This window comes from Rhododendron vialii, chromosome 2a, assembly GCF_030253575.1.
Source record: "Rhododendron vialii isolate Sample 1 chromosome 2a, ASM3025357v1".
NCBI lineage: Eukaryota > Viridiplantae > Streptophyta > Magnoliopsida > Ericales > Ericaceae > Rhododendron > Rhododendron vialii.
In genome coordinates, this window is record NC_080558.1 from 41,553,552 (window position 1) to 41,578,422 (window position 24,871).

The 24,871-nt window shown below is 40.9% G+C and overlaps 2 protein-coding genes across 2 annotated transcripts in view; both read left to right on the plus strand.

Annotated features, from left to right (window-relative positions):
• Nucleotides 1-24,871, plus strand: part of LOC131317798 (dammarenediol II synthase-like) — a 122,023-nt gene that overhangs the window by 6,714 nt on the left and 90,438 nt on the right. The window lies entirely within an intron of this gene.
• Nucleotides 8,474-21,169, plus strand: LOC131317799 (dammarenediol II synthase-like). Its single transcript, XM_058347447.1, has 18 exons — nucleotides 8,474-8,760; nucleotides 9,206-9,394; nucleotides 11,505-11,594; nucleotides 12,393-12,590; nucleotides 13,341-13,425; nucleotides 14,380-14,546; nucleotides 14,818-15,006; nucleotides 15,660-15,773; nucleotides 15,883-16,002; nucleotides 16,081-16,203; nucleotides 16,298-16,396; nucleotides 16,471-16,530; nucleotides 16,718-16,764; nucleotides 16,863-17,006; nucleotides 17,191-17,368; nucleotides 18,209-18,289; nucleotides 19,839-19,922; nucleotides 20,878-21,169. The coding sequence occupies exons 1-18, from the start codon at nucleotides 8,563-8,565 to the stop codon at nucleotides 20,998-21,000; spliced, it is 2,289 nt and encodes a 762-aa protein (XP_058203430.1). The 5' UTR covers nucleotides 8,474-8,562; the 3' UTR covers nucleotides 21,001-21,169.

Consider the following 24,871-nt stretch of genomic DNA (forward strand, 5'->3'; position numbering starts at 1 on the left):
AACAGCAATCAAGGCCCAAGTATTGGCAGACTTCATTGCTAAATTCACCCCCGAAAGCCCGGACGAAGAAGCATTGGTTAAACCTAATTTTGGAATGCTGGAACAACAAGAGGCTCGGAAAACATGGAACTTATTCAGTGGAGACATTTGGAAGCTACACGTTGATGGGGCATCCAACAACAACGGTGCGGGTGCAGGGGTTGTCCTTGTAAACCCTTGTGGCATCCTCCATGAAAGCGCTATCACAATCAACTTCCCAGCCACAAACAACGAAGCTGAATATGAAGCACTGCTAGCTGGGCTCCGAGCAGCAACAAGTTTACAAGTTGAAGACCTACAAGTTTTCTGTGACTCTCAGCTGATCGTTAACCAAGTAACAGGGGATTTTGAAGCTCGGGACCCAAGGATGATAAAGTATCAGGCTTCGGCTCTTGAGCTAATACGAGGATTCAGGGGATTCCACATTGAACAGATCAACAGAGAGAACAACGCTCATGCCGATGCTCTGGCAAGTTTAGCCTCGGCAAGTAAAGCATCTGAATACAGACACATTAGCCTCGGTGAGATCCACCAGCCAAGCTTTGAAGTCTCAGAGGAAGTTCTAAGCATCTCCATCGGTCATAGCTGGATGGATGAGATAGTCTCGTTCCTCAAGAGTGATACGCTACCCTCCGACAAAAAGGAGGCCCATCGTGTACGTAGCAAAGCAGCCCACTATTGGATCTCTGAGAATGGCCAACTCTACAGGAAAAGCTTCACAGGGCCATATCTTCGAGTCATTCATCCAACCGAGGTCCCAACAATTTTGACCGAGCTTCACTCTGGAAGCTGCGGTTGTCACTCCGGCAGGCGTTCCCTCTGTCAAAGAGCTCTAAGTCAAGGATACTTCTAGAAAGGAATGAAGAAGGATTGTGAATAAGTAGTCAAAAAATGCAAACCTTGCCAACTTTTTTCTCCTATACCAAAGCAGCCCGCTCAATCCCTCAAACCCATCACCAGCCCTTGGCCCTTTGCCCAATGGGGCTTGGATATAGTTGGCAAACTTCCAACTGCCCTTGGGGGCTTCAAGTTTTTGATAACTGCAACGGATTATTTTTCAAAGTGGGTGGAAGCTGAGCCATTAGTCACAACCACTGAAGCAAACGTTCGGCGATTCGTTTGGAGGAACATCGTCACGAGGTTCGGCGTGCCTTATGCAATTATTTCGGATAATGGCTCCCAATTCGTCGGCAAAGAATTAATAGGACTTTGTGCTGAGTTCGGAATTAGATTTTTCAATTCAACCCCATCCTACCCCCAGGGCAACGGTCAGGCCGAAGCAACAAACAAGACATTGTGCGCTGGCATTAAGCGTCGGCTAGACTCCAAACGAGGAAAATGGGCCGAAGAACTGCCTCGGGTTCTCTGGGCCTACCGCTCCACTCCAAGACACTCCACTGGCCAAACTCCCTTTGCAATGGCCTTCGGCATGGAGGCTGTCATTCCACTTGAATCCAGGTTCCCAACCCTGCGCACTGAAACTTTTGATCCACAAACCAACAATGATGCAGTAGCTACCGAGCTTATTTTAGCTGAAGAAAAGCGAGACGATGCCCAGCTCAAATTAGCTAACTATCAGCAGGAAGTCGCTCGGGGCTACAATCGGAACGTACGACTTAAGAAGTTCAGAACCGACGACTGGGTCTGGAGGAAGGTTGTCCGAGCCAGCCAGAAGACTAAATTCAAACCTAATTGGGAAGGACCCTATAGGGTGATTAAGGAGGTCGGCAATGGCTCATACAAGCTGGAAGATAAAGAAGGAAGGGAAATTGAGAACCCCTGGAACGCTCTAAACCTCAGGAAGGCATACCTGTGAAGTTTTTCCTCGGTCTCGATCTATCACGTCCTCTACCAAGTTTATTATTGATCACTTACCAAAATGCTGTACCTATTTTGGTCATCTTTTTATTTAATGAGAAGTCCCTCCTATTTCTGAAGCATCAATGTTCTCTATATTTGATTACATTGTTTAAACTTCGATACTTAAGTTCGGCTTTCTAGCTTTCATGATTACGTTCGGACCAATCATCAGCAAAACATGTCGTGGCTCAGACAACTTGACGTCCAGACATAAAACAATCAACGAACTTAAAAGTTTGTTTTTAGCTCGGCTACGTTCATACTTTGACATGAACTAAATAGCCACATCAGACAATTACTCCACATATTACCTTGGCATAAGACTGGCATTTTTGAGCCAAGCCTTATACCAACGTAGGGGCTATTATGAGTAAATATCAAAACCTTGGAAACAAGCCAAGGTTGCTTGACCTTCGGCCAAACTCAGAAAATATTTCTAAGGCATAGAGGAATATTCAATAAAGCAACAAACTTGAGAATTTTTCCTAAGTCATTGAAAGATAAACTGAAAATTCAAAAACTCCTACAAAGAGGGCTCGGCTTGGTAAACCATTCGATGCTGTCCCTCTTCAAACTATTACATCTGGCATGGCGAATACGTAATGTTCGGAGCCATCCAGTCCAAAAATAAGGTTCAAAGTATTCAGAAAGAAAAAAGACTTAAGAAAAATTGAAGCGCGTCCATCTTAGTCGATTTGAACATTTCCACTTTCGGCATTCTTCTCTCGAAGCTCGGATGGCTGATCAGCAATTTTCCTCGGATGATCACCATCGGCCATTTCCTCATCATCCTCCTCAGGCGGTAAAGGCTGGCATTCCTCTTCGGTATATGGAAGGGCAAGATCTGGCACAACCGGCTCGGGAAGCTGTTTTAGGAACCCAAATTCTGGTTGGATAGCCATCACCCCAGCCATCGCGTCGGCACCAGTAGTGTACCCCAGTCGGTAAAAATCAGGAAGCCGAGCCTCCAGCTCATCGTTCACCATTTTGTGAGCAATTTGGGTGTACTCAATGGCAGCTCCATTGATCCTGGCTTCGTAACCCTTTGCGTTGGCCTTCCTGAGTTTTTCCTTTTCCTCTTCCTTCGTCTTCTTTATCTCAGCCTCGGTAGTCGAAGCAGCGGTATTAGCATCAGCAAGCTCTTTCCGAAGCCCCTCTAACTAAGCTTCGGAATCCTTAACCTGCTGATCCGAGATCCTCCATTTGGTTCGAAAGGAGTCCCGGTCAGACCTATATCACTCACGCTCGGCGCTCACCTTGGTCGCCTTGTCGTAAGCCTTCAAAGCAGCTTGCCCGGCCTATCAAAAACATGGAAATAAAGATTACCACAAGGAAATTCTAAAAGCAAGATCACAAGGAGTAAAACTAAGTACAAGTAATACCTGCACCAGATGGGAGCACATTTCTCCGAGCCCAGGGATTAGGTCGGTTGGCACTTGATCATAGTCTCTCGGAAGAGCTAGACCCCTTAGGAGTGTTACTACAAGATTCGGTTCTTCCTTAACGGAATCACTCAGCTGCAGGACTCTGCCGTCAGACATCATGTAAGAAGGACTGAATTGACGTCGAACGGCAGCCTCGGTTACAGGGTCAGTAAGATCGATGTGTGGTTCGGAAAGATTTCTTTGTTCCTTGGGCGGAAAGGCTCGGGCAACATTTGAAGGAGCTGATTGAGAGACGTTCGGCGGTGGAACATCCTCAGATATTTTTTGTCTCTTTTCTTTTTGCTGATGCTGCTGGTCCGCAGAGCCTCGGCTACGACCTGGGTTAGTCGTCTTTGTTGGAATGACAAGCCTGGGAATGTTTCTCCTCGACATGTCTTCTTCCAAGGGTTCGGCTAAATCGTCGGAAAAAAACGGAGTGAGCCACTCCTCGGCTGTAAATCCAATCTTAGGCAAGCGTACTCCTTGTTGCCTCTTCTACCAAACGCCTTCAGCGTTTGAATCCTCCCTCTTTTTGGAAGCTCTGGTAGTCTTAGGGGCACCTGTCTTCTTCTTTCCCGGTTCAGCCTCTTTACTCCTTTCCTTCCTCCTCAACACACCCTTGTATGAGGGTCTGTAGTCAAGCAGGGTTGGAGCGTGTCGGCAAGCTTGGGCGAGAAGCGTGTCGCAAGCTTTCTCTCGGGAATTGGTATTGAGTCCCTTCGATATTGGACCGAGCTCTGCAAGCGGAAGATGGCAAGAATGAAAGCGTTAGCAGTAAAAGAAAAGCCGGATGAATATTTATTAAAATAGAAAAGGAACTGTTCGGTAGTACCTCTTGTGTCCCTAACCTTAGGAACTGTGTACCGACGCAGACCGTCGCCAAATTCATAGTTCCCATGAACTTCAAGATTAAAATTAGCCCATTTATCCGTGTCGGATAAGCCTTCGATCAGAGGACTCTTTTTGGGACGAGTTGTAAGGTACCGACAGCTAGACTTACCATGACGAGGCATTGTATATGTGAAAAAGAGGTCCGTCGGCCTGAAATCAAGATCTTGGCTCTCGATCAAGGCGATTACCGACATGATGATTCGGTAATTGTTGATCGCAAGTTGATAGGGAGCCAAACTAAATCTCCAAAGTACTTCCCTAAGGAAGGGGTGGAGGGGGAACCAAAGCCTAGCCTCGGAAATGGCCATTAGGGGTACGGTTATATGCTCGGGATGATGCTCCCTAGGGTCTTTTATTTCAGTGCTCTTGACTCTATGAATCAGCACATCGTCAGGGATGCTGTATTTTACGCGGAATGCTTCATACTCCCCGGGATCACCACTAAAGTAATGGGCATAGGGGCATAGCAGACCCTTGTCAAAGAGGTCGACGTCACTCAGAGCCGACGTCGAAGCCTCGGTTCTAGACAGAAACCTTGACTCGGCCTCATGACCCATCTGAGGATCAACTTCAGACTGCATCTCTGCGATAAAGCTGATCTCAAGGTCAGTCAAAAAGTCATCTGCGACGTACTCGTGAACTCGCTCGGCATTCGAGTCATCGGATGCGAGAGAATTTGACGACATCTTGGTGGAGGTAGATTCGACCGGGCAGCCGCTCCTCCTTCTACGTTGCTCGAGCAATTCCCTAATGAATTGACGATCGGACTCCATTTCTGAGCAATCCGAGTCTGAAGACACGTCGATGACCTCGTGAGCCAGACCTAGGAGAAGAACAAAGGGGTATTAAGCAGTTGAAATCTGCGTCGGCAAAAAAAAAAATTATTCTGGAAGTTCGGCTCATCTTATTGGCTCACGAGTCATAGCTATCCTAGAACGGACTCGGCATATCTTAAACGTTTCTCGACACTCGGCTTAATAATCAAAAGGTGATCCCGTTCGGTTACTTACCCCCGACGGGAGAAGTCGTTCAGAGAGCCCCGAACATCCTATTGGGGCTCAGAAGAACAGGTTGAGTCCATGGATGAACATCACTGTTCACCCCCAGTTTTCCACTATTGACTCAAAACAGAAAAACCCCAAAAATCACCCCAGAAAACCCAGAAAGGATGCGTAAAAGAAAAGGAAAGGGAAAGGCGATGAAAATCAAAGACATACCTGGAGATTTCTGTTGAAATAAGGCTTGAGAATGAAGATCTGAGTCTGAATCAAGTTCTGAAACGGGGTTGTAGAGGGAGAAGCTCCAAACGCTAGAGAGAGAAATTGCAGAAGAGCCTTCTCTCCCCTCCTTCGTCGTTATTTATAGATGAAGTGGGCGTTTCGAATTTCCCGCCCATCATTTCACAGCCGAACCCCTCGCCAACCACCACATGACACGTGGCGATTGAAAGCCTTACCCATGCCAACCGTCCCCTCATCTGCCAAGACGTCTTTTCGACTGACACACCCGTTCAAATGCTCGACAGCTGTCATCCTATGTTGGGCTCGGATGAATCCGTTGCAGGTTCGAAAGAAGATCTTCGGATAAAGCTCGGCCTAATCTGAAATCAACCCATACCAAGTAAAGAGCTTCAGCATGGGTTGAGGGGCTATTGTAGCAGGCCGAACAAAATGGCTCGCGCCATTTCCGAACGTGATCCAGTATCCCTATCAACTCTAATCCATCTTTCTCTCAACGTTCGGAACTCCGAAGGCCTCCGTAGCCGAGGGTGTCGTTAATTACGACTTCCTTAATCGCCTCAGTTTCCAGTACCCACGCGAACGGGAAACTCGCTTGGATTGGACACAATCTGAGGTCACACGACACGCCTAACAAAGCGTAGCCATCGTTCTAGCTCGCCCGCGTGGGAACAGCATTCGTGGCAATGATGATGGTTGTGACGTCATCCAAACGGTTATGAGGATAGCGATGGTAGCACGTGAAGGTGCCAGCTCATCTTGTAAATGGTTACAAAACCCTAAACATGACATAAGAGTGACGTCAGCCGACGCGTGTTGAGCGTTGGTGCAATCTTGGAGATCAAGCTAAGAGGTTCCCTATAAATATCCCATTATGCCTACTTGGAGGAGGTACGCACAAAAGAAAACCCTAACTCCTGGTTCTTATTTTCTCTCTGCAAGAAAACTGATTCTTACACCGGAGGGCCATCCCGGAGGACCTCCGGTGTGGTCTTTAGTCGTGTTTCATTTTTGCAGGGCGGAGGATGGAAATAGGAGTAGATCTCGAGCCCACAATTCAGAAAGCATGAACCACTCGGAATGGAGCCCCACAATTTGGTGAACCTGACGTGAAACGACTGTTTCTTAGATCCACGGCGGCTCCTCCGTGTCCTCCAAATCTTTTGTCCTAACAACTTCTTTCCACCAGATTTCCACCAATCTCCCCCTATTAAAAATGGGCGGAGCACCTCCACCCCCTCTTTTTCAACCCCTTGGTTCCTCTTTGCAAATCACCTCTGAAACCGGTATCAATGCCGCCTCCCCATCTCACCCTCCTGGATTTACTCCTCCAGGTGTAAGCACCACCATCCATCGTCCAGTGGGTTTAAGTGAGGACGCTCTAGCATACGTTCAAATGCTAGAACAGCAGCAAGAACAAACAAACGCTGACGCCGCCATTCTAAAAATGGAGATCGCAAAAATTAAAACCAACGAATGTTCGACGGCATCCCACTCCGGATCTAAGGGACGGCGCCGGAGAGGAGATCTGCCACCTCCTCCTCCTCTAGGTGGTGATGGATGGCCACATAGAATCTCAGTCCATGATCGCATGGCAGAATGAAAAAAAATATTTGATCGTCTCTTGAATTGCTGCCCATTGCTCCTCTGGACCCTTCTCTTTGCAAAGAAACTATAAGAGAATTAATGGAGACCACCGCGCGCTGCCCACACCGTCACATGTAAATATTTGTGAAGTGGAAGATCAGAATGAGTTTAATTTTACGTGATGCTTGAAATGGACATTGGAAAAAAAAAAAAAACTTGCATCAATGTTTGTTTTCGATCAGGTTTTCTCGTAGGAGTATTTATCAAGCCATGGTAATGGGGAGTTATCCAATGATGAGAGTAGTTATCTGATATTGTGAAGTTACTTTTTCATGTCTTCTTGTTTTTTGGTTGGAATTTTAATTATCCCACACTCTAAACTCACACCCGGCTCAACTCTCTCTCTCTCTCTCTCTCTCTCTCTCTCTCTCTGGCTAGAAATTGGGGAAAAAAGAAAAGAAAAATGTGGAAGTGGGTCGGGGAGAATGGACGTGGAAGTCAAGTAGCATGGGGGAATGGACGTGGTAGTTTTTTTTTTTTTGGCATGTGGGTATTTTTTTTTTTTTAAAGTTGAAAATCCAGGAAATTAAGAATAGAGGTTTGGAGGTTTGTGGGGCTCAAATACATTTTCATAAGATATAGATAGAAGATAGATAGATAGATAGATAGATTCTCTCATTGATTTCCATGTTTTAATATTAGACAAGGTTACTTATTGGATTTTTTTAAATTAAATTATGTACTTTGAAGGCTATCAACTCGACAACGGATTATCTCATATATAAAACAAGAACAATATAACACAACAAAGAATTAAAACAAAAAATAAAACAAAATACTAGAAAAGCCACTCGGTTCCGATGCCGTGCGACTCCGCTCGTCGAGGTAGGTGGACGATCGTCATTGTATCTGCTTTCCGCCGTAGGATCAATCACTGGATCTGCTTCCGGTTCGCATGATCAATCACTGAATCTACTTCTTGATGCTTTTACCGTCGCTATTGGAGAGTTCAAGAATCGTCACCTAAGCCGACCGAATTCAAAAGCGAGAACGCAGATCTATAACCCTGAGTGGCATCAATGTTCCCAAATTGTACAAATAGTCTGAGCTCAGACGCTAGCTGGTGATAATATTTACAACGAAATATATGTGACTCATTTCAGCTGCCTCACGAGACCTCTGAATGCTCCAAATTCTTTCACCTAAAATTCCAACAAACATTTCCCTTATTCTCAAGTATTCTTTCATTGTTTTGGAATGCTTTTTTTTTTTTTTTTTTTAAAGTGGCATCAATGTTCCAAAATTGTGCAGTACGTAGTTTGATGGTAGGTGCTGATAACATTTATTAACGACAGATGACCATTCACTTCATTTATTAACGACAGATGGCCGTTTCTCTTATATAATTCCCTTGTTGACATTATATATGTATGATTGTTTTTGAATTTGTTTCATGCAACCTCAGCTACATACCAAGAGAAAGGGCTGAGAGGCGCCATTGAACTGAGTTCAGAAAAGAATACATGTGGAAGCTAAAGGTTGCAGAAGGCCAAGGGCCATGGTTGTATAGCACCAACAACTTCGTTGGTAGACAGATTTGGGAGTTCGATCCTGATGCTGGAACACCGGAGGAGAGAGAAGCAGTTGAAAAAGCTCGAGACGACTACAGGAAAAATAGATCTCGGGTTCGTCCCAGCGGCGATGTTCTCATGCGAATGCAGGTAAATAAAATCTTAAGAAAAAGTGTGTGCACGCAGCAAATCGTACACACAGATTTGGACACAAATGTGTATGATTCCGTCCAATGCACGTTAGCTCTACAAAATAATGATAACTCCACGTGCTAGACATATATTTATCAGTGCACATATCAAAATATGTACTAGTATTGAATATTTTCTTTCAGAATATATATATATATATTCTTTTGGGGGTTCGAAAATGGCATGAAATTCGTGGAGGGAGAACAATTAAGGGACAGAGAGGGAGTATTAATTAGTCTTAAACTCAAGTTGTTTTACATAATTACTTTGAGAAAATTAGTAGTTTCTTTCTTTGAGATACAACAAATAATTAGATTGCGTGTTTCAGTTGAAGGTGTAGAAGAATTCTTGAATTGTTTTCTCATCAGTTTGCATATATGTTTTGATGAAACCAAAAACGCAGCTTAAAAAGGAAAATAGCAACATCGATCTAAGCATACCACCAATGAGACTAGGGGAAAATGAACAAGTCAACTACGAAGCTGTTACAATTGCTCTCAAAAAGGCCGTTCGATTGAATTGTGCAATTCAGTCAAAAGATGGACACTGGCCAGCTGAACATACTGGCCCGCATATTTTCACACCTCCCATGGTAAGTACTTAATTCCTATGGTTGCAATGAGGAAGATCCTCAAGTCCCTTTTGGGGGACCGTCTAGTCTGGCCTGTTTGAAGGTCCTATCCGAGCCTACTTTGATGATTGAGACCGTTCAAATTTTAGCTCTTATTGAGAACATAAACACGTCGAAAACAATATTTATCAGATATTGTTAAAAGTATGATTGGGGTGGATGATTTGCAAGCTTTGAAAAAATGAGCGGTCTCAATTATTAAAGCAACCCCAAAAAGAGCCCAAAACGAGTTGGACCGGACGGTCCAGTCCCTTCGCTATAAACTGTGAAGTAGCATAAAAGATCTTTCATTTGTTTCAAAGACCCCCCATGGATTTTGTGTCTTCGTAGAATTTGGTTGATGTCCGTCATCTTATTTCTCATCGACCGTATAATGCAGGATACATACAGAGTCGAAGAATTCATTTGCGATTTTTTTTTTAAAAAAATTGTGTATAATTATGTTAGATTTAATCTTCCATTGTAAAGTAATTAGGAAATAGGGATAAAGATTTATCACCTTGTTAAGTGGGGTTCTAGTTTCCTTTTCAGTTAGAAATCCCCTTTGGATGGAGGGGTTTCATAAATTGGGTTATAGTTTCTTGTGAAATCCCTCATTTGGATTGAACATTTTAGTGAGAAATGGAGAGAAAAGAACAAAAGAGAAATATTTTGATTGGTCCTTGCCCTTTCTAATTTCTCACCATCCAAACGAGCTGTAATTTATTCAAACCTTTCATCATAGCACTCTAAAAGTCTAAAACAACCCCAAGCTTGACCCAATTAAATCTCGCCCATTTACAATTCCTGATCCAGTCCCTAACCCATACTAGAACCTAGCCCTTTACATCAGCCCATAACCAGAGCCACAAAGCCCAGCCACACCAACTCAACTTGACTAGGAAACAGAAAGAGACAGAAAAATCACAGATACTTTCCACTCAAGTACCGTTTTCCCCGCCACACATTCTTGTTGGATCCTGTATCAAATGTATGGAGCATACAAAAATATGTAGTTTCGAAAGGCATTGGGACACTATGTGGCGGTGTGTCAAGATGACTAAACAAGATGCAATACGGAAAAAAGAAAATTAAAAAGCCTCGCATAAGGACAGACCCAAATGAAAGGGGGAGATATAAAATTCCACATGAGGATAGGCTCCCATGAGAAATATAACAGAGCCGTAAAGATATTCAATAAATTACACCATATGAAAGCCACAAGCTAACAAATGTGATCACTGAATGTAAAAGCTTCCACCTGACTTCAACCTGATGAAATGCTTGAAGTTGATACAAGGTTGGCATCCCTTCCAGATTTAGAGCAAAATGAAACTCCTTTTAATTCCAGAGCCAACAAGTTAAGTTTGCAAGAGATACTTATAATGAAAACCAGCACCAAAGTTCTTCTGATAGGAATCCAGTGAATGGGTTCCAAAAGCTGAGTGCTTCAAGCTCTTCTGAGCAATTATGTAGAGATTCAGCAGATCACCCACATAACGTTGACGCACAAGACACCGCCACCAGACACGCACAAACCCACAACAGACAAGACCGCAACACTGCCCAACCCAGAAGCCAATCTAACAGGAGAAGGCAAACACCACGAACACAGAAAAAACCAAAACAAGAGAAACAGACAGACCGAACAAGCCCAGACCAAAGGGGACACAAAGACCCAAGGGATACACCCACCCACCAAGGATACAAACAAAAACCCAGGAAAGACCAAAATTAAAACCAACAGAAGAAAGGAAATTGTAACCCAAATACCACCACCCACAGGCCACAACCCCAAGAAGGACACAGCAGACAAAACAAAACAAAACCCCAAGGAAGACGCCACCACCCACCCCCCACCTCAGCAGGTTACAAACCAAAAAACTAAAGAGATTCCAGAATACATTTGAGTCTGAAGATAAAATCGTCCATAGAGTAGTCATACCAGCCTTTTTTTGTGCGTACCCAAAAAATCACCCTTGATTTGATGAGTTCTTGAACCTCCATCCAGTTTGGATTAGAGCCTTCAAAAACACAAGCATTTCTTTGGTTTCAAACTCAATTTTGATCAACAATCTATTGGAATTTGCAGCTCATTAGCCTATACATTAGTGGAGTAATCAACACCGTCTTAACGGCAGAGCACAAGAAGGAGATGATTCGATACCTTTACAATCACCAGGTAGTAATCAAAAACTCTTGCTTGCGAATTTTCAAAACAACAATGCTACAGACACACAGTCGGACACGCATGTATCGAAACATAAATGTGTCTGAAAATGTCCGATGCATGTGGGTCCAACAGAGTGAATGTGATACTCACAAACATCGAAGGGTTCAGACAGGTGTGTTCAGAAATTTGCACTTCATCTGTCCTTCACATTTTTATTTCAAAGAGCCCTACAAACAAACACGGGGACGCACAGATCCTAGTATAGATGTGTCCAGAACCGGCATCTTATGCACATGAGTACTACACAGTAAATGTGGAGTTCACACACATTAAACGATTTTGAATACATTTGGGTACGGATGAGCACATTTTTGGCTGTATTCATAGAAATTTCATTTTGAAAACACTGATGCTACTTGGACATTTGTAGCAGACACAATGCACTGATTGTTTTTGGGACCCGTCCCACAAAGATGATCGGAGCTGCTCATTTTGTTCAAAATATTTTGCTTATGGTCCTTGTAAAAAATTAGCTCAATTTACAAAAAGTCCAACGTTGTCCCAGAATTCTGGTCTTAATTTTGAAGCAAAGTTGGATGTTTTACCGATATCCGATTGAACTGATATTTTAAAGGACCATAAACAAAATATCTTGCACAAAATGAGCTGCTTCGATCATGTTTGTGGGATCTAAGACGGATTCCAAAACCATCTATGCATGGAGCGTGTACTACTATGTCTGTGCAAGTAGCAAAACTCTAGATTTGTTATCTGTTGTCTAAATTTGTGAATGTTTTTATTGTACAGAATGATGATGGAGGATGGGGATTCTGCATAGGGGGTCATAGCACTATGATTGGCACGGCACTTAACTACATTTCATTGCGTTTGTTAGGAAAAGGTAAGGATGATGGAGAAAACAGGGAAATGGAAAGGGCTCGAAAATGGATACTTGATCATGGTGGTGCAACTGGGATACCCTCTTGGGGCAAAGTCTATCTTTCGGTAAAGCTTACTAAACCTAGTTCTCTCAATAACTTTTGGCTAAAAGTCGATGTCGTAAGTATATAGGAGAATATTACTGCTGGCTAGGTATGAGGAAAAGATAAAGTTGCGTGTACAGACGTATCGGCCATTTAACTCTATGAGAAGGATGGCAATGTTTTATTTCAATCTATCGAGGACGTACTTGAAGAATAGAGCAGATGACACTAACAACTTCTAAAGCAACAATGTAAGATTGGTCAATTTTTTTGTTTTTTTTTGTTGCTGTTGGTCATGACAGAAACAAAACTGAAACAATGTACTTAATCAAGAAGCAGTCTGATTGAGCTTGGACTTTTCTTCCTTGTCTTTGGCTTTCTGTTGATCAAGAAGATTTAGAAATCAAAAGCAACAGGCCTGGGTCAATAACAAAACCAGGCCATCAAATTGATTTAAGAGTTCCTAGAAGAGAGAGTAGAGGTTCAGATATAAACGGACGAGGATAAAACGTGAAAGTGGGTTGCGGTTGATCAGGATGGGTAGTTTTTAATTTCTCATTTACGGCCTTCGTATATTAGAGTAGATACCTATACACAACTATCTTACGTTTGCGTCAAATTCGTTGCTCATTAAATCTTAACGCCTAGTCGTTTAGAATGTAGCCAATCGGATAGCTGAGCATTGGCACCATTATCTGCTTGTCTTTGTGACATTGTTTGAAAGAAGATGAATTGTTTAAACATTAAATTGTGTATAGATTCTGTTGTGCAGGTTCTTGGAGTGTATGAATGGTCAGGATGTAACCCATTGCCCCCTGAGTTTTGGCTTTTCCCTTCGTTTTTTCCCTACCATCCAGGTGAATGAAAGATTGACTTATACTAGTAACTTTAAAGGCACTTTTGTGTCCATGACACAGGAGCTTAGCCATGGCAGCCGTGTGGATGATGAAGAGTTATCTTAATTAGTTCAAAGTGTCTTTTTGGTTTCCAATCAATGTCTTTTCAATGTCTAGTCAACGTAGTTATCGTCATTAATATTAGTTACAAATGCATGCAGTTGGATAGGGTTGGAAACATGTTTCTAGGTTTCTATTTATTAGTGTTCATGCATATAGATGAAGGATTTTCTAGGCATTTGAAAGGTCTGTGTTGGAAAATTGTCAAAGTATTTATTAGTAGTCTTGAAGAGTCTCTTTGTAATGCCTATAAATAGTTTATCTGAATAAATGATCAGAAGTAGAGTTGAGTTGATCATTAAATATTGTGCAAGTGTGTCTTGCTTGAGTGAGTGATTCCTCCTATAATCAAGCGACTGCTTAGTCACGTCGAGTGACATCCACGATTAGTAGCGCCAAGTGGCATTCGCTTCCCCATGTCGAGTGACATCTCGGGACTACCCCAACCTTGCAGGTCTCGGCCTGCATCAGTCCAATAGAGTTCTTTGCAGAAGACTTAAATAGGCATCTTCGGCTTGTTTCAGCATCTGTTCACTATGAGTAAGACCAGGCCTAAAATGCACTCAATCCTCTGAATTTTCAAGCGCCGCCAGGAGCACTATTTGTCCTCTTGTGCGACACAACTCAAACTCATTTTTTTTAACAAAAACAAAAATATCAGAGGATTTGAGGATGGAGATTTCGAGGATTGTGTGTGTGATTTATTTGAGTCTGATTCTCGGATGCGGAGCTTTATGTGGTATATTTTGCTAACCAATTTGTATTTGTTTTTGCAATTCACCCAATTTGTTTGAACTCTAGAAGCTTTATTAATTGGTTTGGTTTGGCTTTAATTTAATACTTGGTATAATTCAGCAAAAATGTGGTGTTATGCTCGCACAACTTACATGCCAATGTCATACTTGTACGGGAGAAAGTACGTGGGGCCGATCACGGAACTTGTCAAATCATTGAGACAAGAAATTCACCAACAGCCATATGAAAAGATAGATTGGAATAAAGCACGCCATAGTTGTTGTAAGGTTGGTGCATGAATTCAGAAAGTATTTCAAGCAAGATTTAATGAGAATTACATTTGAGTATATCAACTTGGAAATCGGTTTGTATTGGACTCACATCCCATATTTTATCTGTGCTTCTTAGGGTATCACTAGTAAACACAAATTGTAGTGATGTATGCCTCAAGGAAGGAGATTAAGCCGTGTAGAAAATCAAAGTCTTCCCCTGTATTGGGTTCAATTGGAGAAACTAGTTGAACAAGTTCAAGCTTAACAAATATAAATTTCAATGCAGGAGGATGTCTATCACCCTCACACAATCATCCAAGATCTGCTTTGGGATGGTCTTCATTATATGAGCGAGCCAATAATGAACAAGTGGCCATTTTCAAAAATTAGAGAGAAAGCTCTTCGAAAAGTAATCAAGCACCTACAGCATGGAGCAGAAACTACCAGATACATTACTATCGGATGCATAGAAAAAGTGAGTAATACAAACAAGGGAATGAATTTTATTATTAGTTTTGTCTTGTTGATAGTAAGAGCACCTAGAAAAGATATCTACACCTTGAAAGTAGGTTTAAGGCATGAAGGTGTTCTTCCCATGACACTAGTACATTCTTTACACGGGTTCACTTTCGCGCCACATTAATTTCTTATCCAAGTTGATATGAAGTTAGCATGAACTCGAAAGAAAAGGAAGGCCTTCATCCTTTTGAGTAAGCAAAATTACGAAGTCCAGTTGCAATTCTCTAGGCTAAGATTTACATTAGTCTACGTAGAATAAAAGGTCCTACTCAGTGCACAAGGATTCTGCTGCTAATAAGTTGTGATATACATAGTAGTTAAACATTCTTACCACATTTTCTGTAGGAAGTCAAACTTTCTAAATGGAACCAATTTTTCAATGCTATAGCTAACAACACTTGTGATGACTCCACACATTATGATTCTTAGTTGTCAAATTCATAAGGTATTTCAGCTTGTGTAATTCATCTTAACATATAAATGTGGATTTATCCCATGAATCTATCTCCGTAAAGATGTGCTCTTGGTTGTGAATGTCTTCCATCATTTTTCTAGGGAACCAAACTCTTTAGACTTTTTATGGGGAAATGGGTGTTTATTGCAACGCAGAGTTTACAAATGATGTGTTGGTGGGCGGAGGATCCCAATGGTGATGAGTTCAATTATCACCTTGCCAGAGTTCCTGATTTCTTGTGGCTTGCAGAAGATGGAATGAAAATACAGGTCCGCATTACAAAATAATGATGTTGGTTGTGCTTGTTTAAATGTTAGTTTTATTTGTCAAACATAGTACGCGCACTACTCATTTGCTAAATTGTGACTTGGATTGCAGAGTTTTGGTAGTCAGTTATGGGATTGTACTTTTTTGACTCAAGCCATTATGGCAAGTAATCTTGTTGACGAATATGGAGATACTCTTAAAAGGGCGCAATTTTACATAAAAGAATCACAGGTATCTTTCTATGTACCAAAAGAAAATTAAAACTTTGCACAACTTCAACTTGTTCATTCTCCGCTCCTAAATATGAAGATAAAAGAAAACCCTGCTGGGGATTTCAAGAAAATGTATCGTCACATTACTAAAGGAGGATGGACTTTCTCTGATCAAGATCAAGGTTGGGTTCTCTCAGACGGCACATCTGAAGCACTGAAGGTAATTTTAGTCTTATTAGCTCCATGACACTATAACAAGAAGATTATTTGAAATTCAAAAGAGTAATTTTTCTAATCAATTGATCGTTCTACAGTGTCTATTACTACTTTCGCAAATGCCACCAGATGTTACAGGAGAAAAAGTGGATGTTGAGCGACTATACGAGGCGGTGGACGTCCTCTTGTACTTACAGGTATGAAAAGCATTGTATCTCAGTAGTTTTTAGACGTTTTGACAAGAACCATGACTCTTTGTCATTTAATTCAGAGTCCTGAAAGTGGTGGTTTTGCTATTTGGGAACTAACAGTTCCACAGCCATATGTAGAAGTAAGTTGTTCGCTTGTTCTAAATTCCTAGAGCATTGTATATACATGTAAAACAATAAGCAGTTATACAATCCTATGTTTTCTTCTCTCTTGGTAACTCCAAATTACAATAGGTTACTCAAACAAGACCTTGTTGTCCTTTTGAAGCTTATTCGCTTATTCGGTCTCATTTTCCCCCTTTTGTTCAGGTGTTGAATCCTTCAGAACTTTTTGCAGACATTACGGTCGAGCAAGAGTATGCTTTTGTGCTACTTCTTTCCTTGTATTAGCTCTGGAGAATTTTCCATTGCTTGAACAACTGATATTGATAGTGGCTATAATATTGGGATTTAGGCATGTCGAGAACACTGCATCCATAATAGAAGCTTTACTATTGTTCAAATGCTTATACCCAAGGCATCGAGAGAAAGAGATAGATACTTCTGTGGAAGGAGCAATGCGTTTCCTCGAAAAAAGACAACAACCTAACGGTTCTTGGTAGGTTCATTTTCTTTTGAACTAACTTGAGCGTATGGGAAATGGATACATGATTTGGGCTTTTCCGGGAGAGATGCTAAAATGCATACAACTTGTGACCTACATGATTTGGGCTTTTCCCGTAGAGATGCTAAAATGCATACAACTTGTGACCTAATCAAAAGCCGGTTTTACACATTGACAGGTATGGCTACTGGGGAATTTGCTTCATCTATGGTACATTTTTTGCTCTAGGAGGGTTGATTGCTGCTGGGAGCACATATGACAATAGTCAATCAGTTCGTAGAGGTGTTCATTTTTTGCTTTCAATACAAAATGAGGAGGGCGGCTGGGGGGAAAGCCGGGAATCATGCCAATTTATGGTAACTGACCTCTTCTATCATCCTTTACTACCAACATATCGTCTCGGCCGGAATGCTCCGATTTGATACAATTGGTACTTTGACTGTGGTACTAGCCGTTACATATGGGATTTTTAAAATACTGGTCGGTACTAGCCAGTACCGGTCATATCCACATTTTGTAATTTTTTATTTCTAGGAGCTAATTCCCTACAGCGAAGAACATTATACTAATATATTTTTAAGACAATTAATTCATTCATTCTTTTTTTTCGGTAAATAATTAATTCATTCTTTAGTACTTAAGAACTTATAATTTCAGTTTCTCTTGATATATAGTCTTCATAATCACTGTATTATTGTTTTTGAGTACATATTTTCAAGTCAATTGGATATTTCAAAATTTTAAAACATATCTACGTATATTGCATTTATAACATCATACGGATATAAAAAAAACGGAATTCATAATTACACCAGTACTGGTACGAACCATACCAATAAAAAAACCAATACCAAAACCGGCAGGATATGTAGAACCTTGGTTACACACAAGGTTGGCTCTGATGTGAAACCAAGCAAGAGAAATAATTGCTCGGTAAAATAAGAAATAAATTACTAGCTTTCTAATCCACATTTGGCCTAACCTATTTTTCAGATTTTTCTTGTGTTTATTTTTTAAATTGTGCATCAAACTTTTTTTTGTTTCAACGAGAGAATAAAAAAACAAAATTATGACTATAAGCTTAAAAAAATCAATACAAAGAAATTCAAAACAATCAGATTCCTTTGGATAGTTTTGTAGCGCTACTATCTAACTACCACTTGGTTTCTATTGGATTATTTAATTCTTAAAAACAGAAATACAAACCGCTCGAAGGAAATCGAACGAATTTGGTACAAACGTCATGGGCTATGTTGGGTCTTATTTCTGCTGGACAGGTGAGTATATATTTATTGTGATGAAATATAAGTTCCTTTTTGCATTCAAATTTTATTTATTTAGCGATCTATAGTGCACAAACAGCCTTCTCAATTGTATTTACAAGGTTTTTTTTTTTTTTTTTGTGGTAAATGGAGATTGCTTTGTGAAGATTTGAAACATAGAATGTATATTGTGTTTGTGGAAAACCACAAAAATAGCCCCAAAACTTTTTTGGTTTAAAAACGCTCAAGATACAAAGCTCTCGGAAGAACTCCCCTTGAAAACTAGCTTGCAGGGAAACGGTACCCACGAGCTTATAATGTACATGGCCAAGCTCAAACTTAGCCAATGTAGAAAATTAATCAAAATCGTAACATACCATGACGCTCCGGGGTCTATGTCCATGACGCCCGGGCATGGATTTACAATGGGGCATGTGGGGGCACATGCCCCACTCAATTTCAGGTTTTTTAAAATATAACTTAGGTGTTCAGGCTAGCTTTCACGCGCCTCGACTAATCCTAAAGGGCCAATCCTACTACCCACTTGCGAATGTCCCAATTGAAGAGCAAAGCTCTATATGGACGGGACTCAAAGGAGTTGATAGCAAGAGATTTCGAACCTGATACGTTAGGAGGGACTCTAAGTTTAGGCTTTGACCACTAGGCAAAAAACCTTGGGGTTGGTTTTTAATTTAGTTTTACGGAAAGGTAAAACTACACAGCCCTGAAATAGAAAAGAAAACATGCACAAGTTCTACGTAAGCCACATCGCTCTCGCCATCAGTTGTCCATCCATCACCGATCAACTCTCTCTCTCTCTCTCTCTCTCTCTCTCTCTCTCTCGGCTTTGACCACTAGGCCAAAAACCTTGGGGTTGGTTTTTAATTTTAGTTTTACGGAAAGGTAAAACTACGCAGTCCCTGAAATAGAAAAAGAAAACACGCACAAGTTCTTCACAAGTCGCACATCGCTCTTGCCATCGGTTGTCCATCCATCGCCGATCAACTCTCTCTCTCTCCCTGAGGCATACATATATGCAATATACATGATGTATATAAACGAATTGGCTTTCTGAGTGGTGACTCTTTTGTTTGTAGAAATTGGTGCCCCCACTATAGAAAATTCCTAGATCCGTCCCTAACGACGCCCCACTTTGTAGACATTGATTTGATGCCCCATTGTATCCCTTCTCTTTTGGCAGCTCCATACCTATCACTTCTCAATCTTAATCCAGCCTATAGTTTGTCCTATTTGCCGCTCAAATCGCATCGTTGTGGTTAGCTCTATTATTAAATGATCTAGAATCTTCGATAGGACCTATCCTTGAAAATTGGGGAAGGATATGCCTGAGAACTTATACAAATAAGGCAAAGAACTAAGTTGATGCGGGACATTAGGATCGTAACAGTGCATGCATGGTAAATATTTATTTGCAAAATAACTTGGTTTACAATTCAAACAAGATATATTCTTTGTAGTAGACATATATAAGTGCACACTATTATTACTTGTTCATCAAATACACTATTCAGAAATTTATTAGTTTTGGTTTTTCTACTACTAGGCTGATAGAGATCCCACCCCATTGCACAAAGCAGCCAAAGTGCTAATTAATGGACAGATGGAAGACGGTGATTTTCCGCAACAGGTAATCATAAACCATGTAACATGTCCAAAAAAAAAAAAACAATATAAAAACTTTCATCTTCTAAAATTTGATAATCATATCTGGAAGTTTTATTGTGGAAGTTTCTTCTTCTTGATATCTAACTAGAAAGTCCTATTGGATTCTCATTCCAATATTACTAGAGTTCAAATTCTGTCCATCGACTGTTCCCACCGCAAAATTTTCCACCGCAGAATTTTCGTCACCACCATTGTGGGCCTCACCATGCGGTTACTGTTATAATATCAACCATTAGTCTTATAGAGCCGATAGAGTAGTATGTCTACAGAAAAAATCAGCTTGATCGGACATCAATAGGTATTATATCAAAAACATAATTTTGGTTTATAAAATGGATAGCCATATTCCATCAATAATTTTAAAGTTAAACTGTTCACAATTGTCCATTTTATAAATCGATTTTTAATTTTGACATACCTATCAAATCAATGTCTGATAAAAAATAATTTTTTGCACGGATATACTACCCTATGGGTCTTATAATATAAACGGTTTAGATTACTATAATAACTATACGGTGGGCCCACAATGCCGGTGGCAGAAAACCTACAATTTCTACTGCGGGCAAAAAGCTAGTCCTACATAACATATTTCCAAAAATAATACTACTCTTGAAAAAAAAGAAAAAAAAAACTATAGTTTCCCATCGTGTTCATTATTGATCAAATAACGCTCTCTCTCATGAAGATAAAATTCTTGTGTCGGTGCACTGTCTGAAATGTTAATTTTTTCTAAAAACACTAGAAATGAAGTTTTTGTTTTGGTTTATTGTCTGAAAACTTCATTTCCCCAACATAATTTAGAAAAGAGTTTTAGGAAGATATCTGGCAAATAGCTAGTTTTCAATCCATGTTCTAAAATGAGAATTACTATAATACCATTCTACTCATAACCTTCAAGCTATGTATCATCTCAGGAATTAACTGGAGTCTCTATGAGGAATTGCATGCTACACTATGCTCAGTACAGAAATACGTTCCCCACATGGGCACTAGCAGAATACTGCAAACATGTTTGTTCTTCTATCCCAAAAACCTAATCATGAACGTAGTATGCGTACAGTCCAACTGAACGCAATGTGAGTGTGTATGTTTGAACTGTACGCAATGTGCGTGTGTATGTTTGATTCTAAATAACCAGCATTGAACCTGTACGTCGACAAGGGGTCAAATGACATGCAAATAATGTGAGTTTGGATGCATTTACAATCTTCGTTGTTGCATTGAAGTATAAACAATGCACATTCTGTGTGTCCGAGTTGTAATGTAATGTCTGCAATTCGTTTATTTCAATCCGGCTTGAAAACCTTTAAATAGTATACGTCACAGAAACTCTTCTCCACTTAAATGAAATTTGCCCGGCATTTACTCTATAGTTTGCTTTGCACTCTTAAAACAAGTTCTTTAACTGGTTATTTATAGCTATATTTACGACCAAACTAGACTCTCTCTCCAACATCTTAAACATCATCCAGGCCAAAAATGAGAGAAGACTAGAAAACAGGGGAAACAAATGATGAGCTTAATGATTGCTTAACGAGTAGAAAGAAATTAGTCAGCAAATGCATAAACAGACCAGACATTAAGAACTTCAGGCATGGTCTGAGAAATAAAACTAACCGAAAAACCCATAAATACCTGAAAAATAGTGGATGGAAGATCGCTCTAGCCCATGATCGCAAACAAAAAGAGCTCACTCATGAAACACAAAGTTGGGCGCCACTTCAAATGCAAACGGGATCCTTCCCACCCAAAAAGAAGCTCTGTTTCTTTACATTGCACGACCATGTTATAGTGTCGTGGGTAGAACTCAAACCCAAAAGCTAGCTATTGAAGTGAGAGTGCCCTCATGCTAATATAACTCCTATCACTTTGGTACCCAAGCAATGTGAGACTTCGGTACACAAGAACGTACCAAACTGGCTAAAGAAGATAAAGCAGATAACTTGGTTTCTTCTAACATCCATACAAAAAGCCCAAAAACATAAAAAACGAAGTCAAAGAATGTGTAGGACAAGGACTCATACCTTAATGGTCACCTTTTGACCTTTCTTCGCATAATCAATTGGCTTGTGGTTATTCTCAATGGATGCAATTCGACCGATATCAATCTGTTAATCTAGGGTTTTAGTGTCTCTTGTTATATGTTATTATTTAGTCCTTTTGTTATATTAGATTTATCTAACGTTATTAGGGTTAGCCTATATAACCTCTTTATTATTCTTGTAATCTATATCTTTTAAGGAATACAATACGTAGTTCTCTTCTCTGAAGTTTCATGGTATCAAAAGCAGGTCTTCTTAGACCCACCGGCTGCCGTTGCCGGTGTTGCACAGTAGCATCTCTCCTTTTCTCTCATGCGACAGCAAAATCCCCCCCTCTCTAATACGACTCTCTCTCTCTCTCTCTCTCTCTCTCTCTCTCTCTCTCTTGTACGCCACACTCGATCTAACAAGCACCACCACCGACATCTCGGATCACTAGCGACCACCTCCGATCACCTTCTGACCATCGCAGACCTTGTTCCAATCACCGGTAACACTGGGTTGTTCTTGAAAATCCCTCGATCAGTTGTGCAGTGATAACTTTGGGTGCTTCTCTTACTGGTTGGGGTCTCCCTCTGTCTCTCTCTCTCTCTCTCTTCAGATCAGTTTTGAACCAAATTCAGGTTACCGCAGTTATCTCTCTATAATTTTCTTCAGTACAGTACTGAATTTTCTTATCTGTTTATCATCATGGTTGACGATAAAACTCAAGCTATCAGTGTGCGTTTAACTGGTAATAACTATTCTTACTGGGCATATGTTATGAAGAATTTTATTGAGGGTAAGGGAGTATGGGGACATGTAGATGGTTCAGTACCATGTCCTGTTCTAGATAGTAAGTTTGAAGGGTCTGCCACTGCTATTGAAAAATGGAAGATTGAAAATGCACAGATACTTACTTGGATTCACAACTCTGTTGAACCAAGTATTGGAATGAATTTCTCAAAATATGACACATCAAAGAAAGTGTGGGATTATTTGAAATCTATGTATCTTGAATCAAACTTTGCTAAACAATATGAGCTTGAGATGTCTATTCACAGTGCTACTCAAAAGGATAAATCGATTCAGGAATTCTATAATGAGATGACAAATTATTGGGATCAGTTGGCTGTTATGGAACCCTCAGACTTGCAATTACTTGATAGCTATTTGCAGTATCGTGAGAAAAACCGTCTTGTTCAGTTTCTGATGGTTCTTCGAGGTGAATTTGAACCCCTCCGAGGAGCTATCTTACATCGGTCTCCCTTACCTACAGTGGACGGTGCAGTTCGTGAACTTATTGCAGAGGAAACTAGGTTCAAAGTATCCTTCATTGCTCCTCCTACTCAATCTGTGTTTGTCACTCCAGCAGCTCCTATTCAGCATTTGGCACCCCTTCTACCCACTCCAGCTTCACATTTGATACAGGTTACTGGCAAGCCCAAGCCTCGGGTTGCCATGGATGAGTGCAGTTTTTGCCGTCAAAAGGGACATTAGAAGCATGCATGTTCTAAGCTTTCGCAGCCAAAAGGACGTACTTCGACTACACCATCATCTTCTCGGCCACCATCCCAGGCTCCTCGACCTCCAATAGCCTTTGCAACTCCTACCGCTAACGGAGTCCCACCTTCTCCCTTATTTGATCAGTGGCAGCAGTTTCAGGCATTTATAGCTACCCAAGGGAATCATTCACAAGCTTCTGCTATGATCGCTACCTTGCCAGGTTTGCACAGTGCTTATACCACAAGTATCTTACCCACCACATGGATTTTTGATTCTGGTTGCTCCAATCATATGACTCCTGATTTGTCGTTACTTTGTAATTCTATCTCCCTTGTCCCTCCCATTAGTATTGCTACTGCAAATGGATCTCATATGCATGTTGTGCTTGCTGGGTCTATCCTTCCTACGGCTTCTTCTTTATTATCACTTTCTAATGTCTTCTATGTGCCCCATTTGTCTTTAAGCCTTGTTTCGAAAAAGTCAGTTGTCCGACTCTGGTTTTGACGTCTTGTTCTCTTCCTCTGGTTGTCTTGTGCAGGACCGGGTGTCCAAGAAGCATATTGGGACTGGCCGTAGAGTTGGTGATCTATATGTGCTAGAGAGCCTGCATGTTCCTATGGAGTCTACTTCCACTGCATTGTCGTCTTTTCGTTTGGATGAAAAATCCTCTCCTTTTTATCTTTGGCATTCTAGATTAGGTTATTTGTCTAGTGAGCGTTTGAAACTTCTTGTTCAGACTGGTTTTTTGGGTAACATTTCTATTAGTGATATTTCTGAGTGCAGTGGTTGTAAGTTAGCAAAGATGTCTGCTTTACCGTTTAATAAAAGTACTTTCTTTTTCCACTTCACCTTTCCAAGTTGTTCACACAGATTTATGGGGGCCTTCCCCAATTGCAACCAAGGGTGGTTCTGTTTATTATGTCTCATTTGTAGATGATTACAGTCGATATACATGGGTCTATTTGTTTACACATAAATCTGATTTTTATAAAGTCTATCGCACATTTCATATGATGATTCAAACTCAGTTTTCTGCCACAATTAAAATTCTTCGTTCTGACTTGGGTGGGGAGTACTCTTTTACAGAATTTACAGATTTTTTAGCAACTCAAGGAAAAATTCATCAGTCCTCGTGTACTGATACACTTTCCCAAAATGGTCGTGCTGAAAGAAAACATTGCCATCTCCTTAACGCTGCTAGGTCTCTTCTTCTATCTTTTTTTGTTCCCGCTATATTATGGGGAGAAGCTATTCTCACTGCAGCTTATCTATTGAATCGGATGCCTACCCCTCTTTTCTCTGGTGCTTGCCCTTACGAGCGTCTCTATGGTCAAGTTCCCAACTACTCCCTCATTCGTGTGTTTGGTTCTACTTGTTTTGT

Bases quoted from the DNA above. Each gene is read 5' to 3' on its own strand.
- LOC131317799 (XM_058347447.1), top strand. From the start codon at position 8,563: ATGTGGAAGCTAAAGGTTGCAGAAGGCCAAGGGCCATGGTTGTATAGC. The intron at 9,395-11,504 runs GTAAGTACTTAA...TGGAATTTGCAG, and splicing joins ATATTTTCACACCTCCCATG to CTCATTAGCCTATACATTAG. The intron at 19,923-20,877 runs GTAATCATAAAC...GTATCATCTCAG, and splicing joins ACGGTGATTTTCCGCAACAG to GAATTAACTGGAGTCTCTAT.